Source organism: Silene latifolia, chromosome 3 (genome assembly GCF_048544455.1).
Source record: "Silene latifolia isolate original U9 population chromosome 3, ASM4854445v1, whole genome shotgun sequence".
In the NCBI taxonomy this organism is placed as follows: domain Eukaryota; kingdom Viridiplantae; phylum Streptophyta; class Magnoliopsida; order Caryophyllales; family Caryophyllaceae; genus Silene; species Silene latifolia.
Genome location: NC_133528.1, coordinates 12,027,177 through 12,036,187, shown reverse-complemented (window position 1 = coordinate 12,036,187; position 9,011 = coordinate 12,027,177). Strand labels below are relative to the sequence as shown.

The 9,011-nt window shown below is 34.7% G+C and overlaps 1 protein-coding gene across 1 annotated transcript; it reads right to left on the bottom strand.

Annotated features, from left to right (window-relative positions):
* Window positions 1–487: 487 nt before the first annotated feature.
* LOC141647216 (protein tesmin/TSO1-like CXC 3) lies at window positions 488–5,330 on the bottom strand. Its single transcript, XM_074455328.1, has 9 exons — window positions 5,196–5,330; window positions 3,068–3,253; window positions 2,376–2,761; window positions 2,207–2,284; window positions 1,735–1,912; window positions 1,462–1,557; window positions 1,305–1,371; window positions 1,113–1,212; window positions 488–1,034 (listed from the first exon to the last, which is right to left on the bottom strand). Exons 3-9 carry the CDS (start codon window positions 2,711–2,713, stop codon window positions 683–685), a joined length of 1,209 nt encoding a protein of 402 aa, XP_074311429.1. The 5' UTR covers window positions 2,714–2,761; window positions 3,068–3,253; window positions 5,196–5,330; the 3' UTR covers window positions 488–682.
* Window positions 5,331–9,011: the final 3,681 nt, after the last annotated feature.

Sequence of the window (9,011 nt, the reverse complement as noted above, 5' to 3'; positions counted from 1 at the left end):
TATAAATGGCTGATTAGAACCCATTTCTCTATATGTAAATTCGAAAACAATCTTTTTATGTTGCTAATATAAAGGTAAAACTCTGCTACAGCTTAATTATTAGGCCTTGGGTGTGTTTATATAGGACAGTTGTAAAACCGTGTTTAGCAAGGACGGTTGACTTTTTCTAACTTGAATTCAATATTTGAATGTTAAAGGTGGTTGAATTTTCAAAATGGATTTGAGCAAGGTTGAAATCAACCTCGTACTATTATTATTATCCTACGCAACTCTAATAATACAGATCCTTTGTTTCATTTCGTTACATACTTTCTGTAGTAAATACTCCTAATGCATACGGGAGAAAGTCCTAAGCTGTAAATGGCATTTCTGAAAGATAATTTCTTAAATATATCCGGTTTATTACGAGAAAATTGGAAATGATAACAACAAACATAGTGAGTACGTTCTCAATGATTAAGGTGTAGGGTGATATGGTACGCCGATATAAATTTGAATTGAATTTTTCTTGGAGAAGTTACTTTTAACTCTAGTTATACATATTACTTTCATACTTTGTTTGCCAGAGTAGCGGTAATTTGGCTAACACTATCAAAAGGAATAGTCGATATGTGACCGATAAAAGTCTGATACACGGATACAAAACCGATACAAACATGTGGCAATAAAGCGGGATTTTATGTCACGGGAGCTTCCCATGTAGCTCCGAATTTTCTGTCTTGTTAGCGACAGTAGAGATAGTCGGGATGGATCGGAGAATCAACTTTCGACAGCTCTTCCAACCAGGAGATGCTTCAAAGTCATGTTGATCAGATAAAATTCTTTTGCAATTAGGAGATGTAGACTTAATAACATTAGCATTAGAAAACAAGTAATCATCACCCTTTGAAAACTCCGAGCCTTGATCATCCGGGTCTAAATTGCATTTTTCCGCAATTGCAGTACGTGTAGAATTGTCAGAAATCTGACTTGTGCATGACTGAAGGCATAGTTGACGACATGGAGATGACGGAAATGGCTGCCTTGAAGTTTCCCTAATTATAGCTTAATCGTCAGTTAAGTAAATACGAATTATATAATCTTGACTGATCATTAATTAGTAAAGTTAGTACCTTTCATTATTGGAAGGCTCTGGTGTTGATTGATTCCCATGATCCATTTTTGAAATCTCGTCATCTGAACTATGTAAGATATTTGCTCCAAATTTAATACCTTCAAAATTCCAGATAAATCAACTGAATAAGTAAGCGAAATGAATCTTTAGCATAAAAAATTCAATGTTTGCATTATTCTTATTTACTGACCTTCTTTTCGACCAAATGTATTCTTACAGCCGTCACATCTGCAGCTTAGGGAGCATCCAACACCGCCCTTGAAAAAATCAAACAAACAATGTTGTCGGTCAGCTTGTAAGGAACATAAGAAATTGCGAGGAGATTGAGCAGGGAATGAACTACGAACCTGAAAGCACTCACAGTATTTCTTCAGGCAACCAGACTTCTTACAGTTGCATCCTCTTTTATGTCTGGCAGATGTAGGAGTTTTGTTCACCTTAGCCTGCATTGACAAGTTAGAAGCAAATGACTTACGATTTGAACAATGCTTATGTAACTATTCAGAGCAATAAAAAACGGAAGCAAAAGAACAACAGGGTCACTGGTTGAGATATAACCCGGAAACATAAGTTATAAATTCTGTCAGGTCAGAACATAAGATGTGGTGAGGTATTCGTACTTCGCTGTTAGGAGTGCTGGAACACAGGATCACTTTAGGAGAAAATGCATGTGGGTTGCGAGATTCGATCTGTTGACGAGTTTCAAGCACGGTATCCTTGTGAGCTGGCTTATTGAAGCAATCCCAGCAGTTACAGGGCTCAATGCAGTATAAGCCTGCTGCAAAACACTCACAGTAACTGCAAAAATGAATCAGCAATGAGGAAATCAATTAAATATGCATGTTCGAAAAACACAAATATTACTTTACACGAGCAAATTAGAGAGTACAGCATAACATCCATCTAACAGGTTAAAACTAACTTGAAGTATTATCTCAGTATGTTACAGCTTCACTGTCAAAAGTGAATGCGTATGTAACTTAATGTCTACACTAAAACAGGAAAAACACTGAGACAGGACTCGAAGTTAGAAAATTGCATAAAATTACTGCTTATAATACTTGGTAGAGATATGCAAGTCTAAGAACTCACAGCTTCAAGCATTTAGACCTCTTACAATTGCAGCGTTTGCAAGAATCAGTAGTTTCTCCAACGATTTCTGGTTTCTTCCTGCAGAATTGATTTACAAAACTGAATCAATGAAAACAATCTAAGTGCAGACATTTTTAGCGAAAAATAGCTACCAGTCTACCACATATACCTCTTCTTTATTGAAGAACTCTGAGGGGACCCAATACCTTCACAAAATATAGAGTTCTCACGCGCATTTTCATCCAGGTAAGTATCGTCTTTCTGTACTTCAGAGGCTTTATCCACAACTTTCAAAGGCAATGGGATGAGAGAAACGTGAGGGTTGCCTACTGATAATCTTCTACACGTCAAATTTTCTTTCTTGACAACTATTTTATCGTTTCCTATAGTAGCCAGAGCATTCAAGTGCAAACCAAATCCAGGGAGCACTGCAGAAAATTTCCTACTTCCGGGTTTGTGAGCAGCTGAACTAGATATTGAAGGACCATAATTAGTAGAATCAGTCATGTCGTAAACTAGAAAGCGTCTTCTTGTGATTTGCTGGTGCTGTCACAGCTGAGTAGAAAAATACAGACAAGTGTGAGATGTTTGGATCAGTAACTCAAAAATACACGAGACAATCTTACATGTGAAACCAACCCCTGAATCCGATAACAAAATGAGGAATATACAAGGATTTAGGTTGCTGGCCTCACATGTCAGACTGTCTTATACAAACCGTCACAGAACTAAAAAAAAATGAGTGCGCCTATTGAGGTCAAATGTAGAGCGAACAAAATAGCACTTGAGCAACATATGCAATAGAAGTTGAAGATCTTTTCCAACCAAGTACTACATATAGTTTGTTGCAGTGGTCTATACCTTGTCATCTACTTCAGCTGTAACACAAGGCACAACTTCCTCAGCAAGTACAATACGAGATTTGACCGCCTGCACTTCACTTGGGTCATTCAACTTCTAAGCCCCTCTATGGCTTTCAGTAGATTTAAGAGGTCCAAGAGACTCCTTCTGCGCGTCACCAATATTTTCATTTGGGGACTGAAAGACCTGTGTGCCGGAAGTCAGCGTACCAGAAGAATTTACATGTTAATGTTGAAGGTTGGTGAATGACAATATAAGATATCAGAAGCCTCACAGATGGAACTTCTCCAGACACAAAGTTCTTTGTTATTTTACACTCCTTTAGAAAGATGATGGACAGGACTACGGAGATTGTGGTTAACCAAAACTAGGAAGATAGAAAGATGGTGCTACCTCTAAACAATGACATTCTTGCATCATTGCAATTTGCCTGACGGGCAGATGGCAAGGTTAATCAAAATGGTAGTCACATTTAATAAAGATAAAAACTCATATCAATGCTGAAGATTAGTTCATCTAATAGCCTTTCAAGCTTCAATATACAATATTAATCAATGGATGTTTTCAGTGAAGGACCTTAGTTATGTTGGGAGAGGCTTGGCCCTCGCTATTTTTCCATATTACAGTGTAAAATTATTAGTCCGTCCCCCTTGACTCAATGATCGAGTCTTAAAAATATTTACCCATGAATTTAATAGTTTAAGGCTCTGTTTGGTAGCTGAAACCTGAAAAGGTAGCTGAAAACTGAAAAGGTAACTGAAACCTGAAAAGGTAACTGATAAGGTAGCTGAAATTTATGAGCAACTGATTATATAAAAATGTGTTTGGCAAACTAGCTGAAAAGGCAGCTGATTTTGGTAAAATGACGTAAAATGATATGAAAATTATTTAATATTATAGAATAAAGGAGTAAAAAATGGAAAATAAGTCATTTAAGGTACCTAATTTACCTAATTTCTCAAATGCTACCTGAGGTAGCATTTCATTTCAGGTATCTTATTTCACCAAATAAGCTACTTGCCAAACACTTGCAAAAAAATCAGGTAGCTGAAATTTTGGTCAAATAAGCTACTTTGGTCAAATAAGCTACCTGAAGTGTCGTGCCAAACGAAGCCTAAACTTCGATCCCCCTTATTGTTTACTCTAAGATCCGCCACTACTGGATGTTAACTACAAGAATTAAGGAAACAACATGGGTAAAATTTATTTTAAATTCCATAGATGCCTCACTGACGATGAACTCACTACGGTTGCGTTTGGGAACCTAAATTTGATTTGTAATCAAATATTTCAATTTTGGAAAGTGAAATTCGGACTCCTAAATGCAAATTCTTTGTTTGGGAAACAAAGGATTTGAAATTATGGATTTTAAAATCCAAATTCTCTGTTTGGGAAAACACCGAATTTGAAAAATCAAATTTGTACCCAAAATCCTTTTTAAAGGCTTCAAATCATAACTTTTCAAAACGCCTATCAAAACGTAATTGCTCTTGAGATTTCGTGTTATTTATTAATGTATCTAACCACATTCTATTTTGTTTACGTTTATATTCATTCCAAGCTAATTTCCTCGCTTTATGGCTTTTATGATTTCGCGACTACAACGATAATAAAATTCACAACTAGCAAGACAAATTCAAAGTCGTCATCTCCCTCTTCTATCCTGACATGTTTCCTTGATTCAATCATATCTATGAAAAAAAAGTAAGCAATTAAACAAAAATAACATGCTCATGAGATCATAATCAACATTCATAAAATTGCAGCTATAGAGATACCATAAGAGGAGCTCAAAGCTACACAGAAATCGACTAAAATTTTGATAACATTTTCATACCAAGTGCAATTTACTGTTAGTTCATATCGACATCAACAATAACCGAATGAGCTAGCGATTTAGAAAGCAGTGCGTTAATTTATTCACTGAGGCAAACCATCGAACACTTAAAATGCATTACAGAAGCAATAAAAAAGACAGTTACGATTGAACTACGGAAACAAAGCAACATACAACAACACCATACGTATGCTACATTAATTAAACTATTGAACATCAATATCATCATAGTGTTTTGAGTAAGTTTTTCGATTTTATTCTTGCTAAAAAGATTGACATACAAAAAATTACCTCGGTTAGTTTGCACGGAAATTCAAGAACAAAACCCTAACAATTTGGAAGCAACAATTTGGAATCTCTCAATCTTCGTATGCTATTTTATAATGGAGTGTTGATGGTAGAAACTGTTGAGAGAAGGGAAGGGACAGTTTTGATTTCAGAATGACATGTATTTGGATTATGCATGTAGGAATTTCCTCCAAATTCTCCAACATTTAGCCCAAATCCAAATTCTAAATTTTTAGAGTTCCCAAACAATGTATTTGGGCCAAATCCAAAATTGTAAATGAAAAGCTCATTCCCAAATAAGGCGTCCATGAATTTCATATTTACAAATAAAATACAGGTGTAAAATCATTGATTGAGTTTAACCGTCAGTTTTAGATCAAAATAGATTAAAACCCAAACAATTCAAGTGACGAAAACAGCATTATTAACCATAACATCAAAAACCCACAAAAGAAAATATCCATAGTTCCAACAATTCTTACAAATTACAATTTCCCTTTCTACATCTCCAGCTAAATTTCTATTGTTCCAGTCAATAAATATTCAGGAACAATAATAACATTACCCCGGCGCTTCAAAGGCTCCTTCAAATTGCAGGATAAGAGGTCGGACTATGTTAAAACATAAAGAGGGAAAGGAGAGGGTTTTTGAATGACCCATAGTATAAATAAAAAATTGCACAAAGTTACACTACAATAAAAAGAAGCGTAACTATTTTATGAAGAGCGACAAATTACGAATAACAAAATAAATGGGAAAAAAAATAATACCTCAATTTGATTACAATAGCAGGGTTAGTTTGAATAAAATGGTGAATTTATTTTGATTTTTTTTTGGTTAAAAGATCAATTAAATGTTCTTAATTACGTATGCGGGAAATTTTCGTGAAGAATAAATAATTGCGAAAAATGTCGACGTGTGCTTTCCACGTGTATTTTATTTTCATTTACCATGATGTTTTTATGTAGAGGACTTGGCAATTTAGGAATTTTTTATTGTAAAGGAAATTAATTGTAATTTTTTTTGTGGAAATGGTAAGAAGTGAGACGGTTTATTGTTGTGAATTTATCGGTTTGTTGTTCATAGAATATAAGATAAAAGATTTTATATATAGTAGAATATCGGTTGATTCATGTGATATGATGACATAGTCTAATTGTCTCTTAATTCAATTTAAGAAGGGTATAGGAATTGTTTGGTAAACAATATATTAAGTGAAATTAGTTGATATTGACCTAAACAGGAAATTTGTCGATCAATCTACCATAGAGAAAAACTGAATTATCAATACACCAAATTCCAACTACTAGTAAATCGACCTTTTTCAGTAAGGACATGTTAGAGGTGTCACTTTATAAACAAGCAATATGGACATTCGGACAAACAAAAGGTCCTAATTAAAATGGTCAAACTCCCAAATTGGTAAAAAAAGGTAGAGAGTCTTGGACAATCAAATTGGCAAAAAAAAGTACCGCATGTTGGACAAATTGGTAAAAAAAAAATAGCATATTGGACAAATTGGTAAAAAAAAAAATTGATTAAGTGCACGGCTAATAAAGTTTTTTTATTTCTACTAAATTACATATATAATTGTGATATTTAATTAGTTGTTTATTTTTCTCATCATTGCATTTTGTTTGGAAAAATAAAAAGTTAAAACTTTGAAATATATTATTGCAAATAATATTTTTTTATACCGCAAAGCTACTTATTCCAATTTATAATTTTTTCTCAAATTTTTGTCTCGAAAATAACTAAAATGGTTTATAATTTTGTTTTATACATAGTATGAGTCAAGTCATTCTCAAATAATAGAATCAGTAAAATATTTAGTGAATCATAGTTTGATACATTTTTTTATTAAAATATTTTAATTTAAATATTATAAATTAGTGTTTAGTCAAAAAAATATAATTTGATCAAAATATTAATTTTAGTAAAAAGATAATAAGTTAATGAAATAAATTATTATAATTATTAGTTACCTTACATAGTTAATGTATATATAATTGTTATTAGTTACCTTTTTTTGGAAAGATACTTTTTGGAGGGAAAATTTGTGAGGATGCCTATTCATTTAGTAAATACTCCCTCCATTCAACTCCACTTTGCAACTTTCTATTTTGCGCACTATTCACAAGCGGACATTCAACTTCAATTTTCTCTCGATACATAAGTCAAAATATATTTATGTGGGATCTTATTTGATTCGTCTTTAAGAGTACATTAAAAATATCTAACTTTTATAATTTTTGCAAATACGCAGCTAATGATATTTATCGTGTAAAAGCTGCGTTGGCAAACGTGATAAAAGAAACTTGTAAAGTGGAGTTGAATGGAGGGAGTAGGGGATAATATACATCGAGTCGGGTCGGTTCGAACCGTTTCGTTTTTGGGTCATTTAGCGGTCTATTATTATCAAGTTTATTGGGCCAATGGTTAGCTTACAATAATAAACATTCGTGTCAGGTCATATTGGTTCGGATCAATTCGGATAACGGGTCATGATAGGATCCTCAGTTAAGGCGTCGCGTCAGTTTGATTAAATCCTTCGGTCAAGTCAGTTTGGCTCTGTTTTTTATTATAGTCTCTGATTAATATAAATTTTGGGTAGAGAAAATAACTAATGATTTTTTTATACTGTTTTTATAGTTTTTAGTACTTAATATCAAAATAATTGGCCCGACTGGAAAGACAAGACCCGAGTTGACACGACAACCGAACTGAGGGGCCAAGAATAACCCGTAACTAGTAAGAGGCCTTTGGGAAGATAGAGATCATTTTTATAAGTGTCCACAACATATAGTAGTAACTAGTAAGAGGCCTTTGAGAATGAGTCTAAGAGTAAATCCGTGAGTGCTTGACCCAAAGCGGACAATATCGTAATATATTGAATTATGGACACCAATGCAGTAAGGACCGCCTTATTGCCCCTTTGTCTACCATCTCACCTGATGCCTGTCGCTATCCTGTTACCTGGGCCCTCCCACCGCGTCACTGGCTAAAAACCAATGTTGACGCGGCCTTCCCCCCCCCTCCTCCTCTGCTAGCTTAGGGTGTGTCACTAGAGATTGGACCGGTACGTGGGTTTTGGGTTGGTCTTCTCGCCTGTTTTCCCCCAACCCGTTTCTTTGCGAGCTCCTGGCCATTCGTGATGGGATTAGACGGTCTAGTGGTCTTGGGTTTGATGTCTTGATTGCTTCTGATTGTTTGGACGTCGTTTCCTCTATTCTTCGGACTGATGCTCCCTGTGCTAACATTATCCTTGAGTGTAGGGCACTTTTGAAGCCGGGTTTTGAGAGGAGATCGGCCAACCGTGTTGCAGACTCCATTGCCCGATTTTCGCTTCTTGATACTAGTCCTTCCATGGGTTGTTTTGAGTGGGACTGCGTTCCCTACTTTTTATCCGAACTTTGTATTTCTGATATTGTTTTGGCATTTACGCCTCTTTCCCCCCCCCCCCCCCCCCGATGTTACTGAATTTGTCCGTTTTTAATTTAATGTTCATCCTATCTAAAAAAAAAATGCAGTAAGGACCCAACAGAAGGAATCAACGCTTCCGCCAAAGTTGAAACGAATGATAAATCCTAACAAGACTAAGTGTGTGTTTGACCTAGCTTGTAAACGTGTTTTTAGACATAAAAACATTTTTTGGCCAAACACACCTTTTTTAAAAAAAATTGAAAAAAAATCAAAAACTGAAAATCCATATTTTTGTCCATAAAAATAGAAACAACAGTTTGGTACTTCTGATTTTGAAAAGTACTTTTAGAAAATTAAGCTTGAAAACAAAAAATCATTTTTTAGATGTTCGGCCAA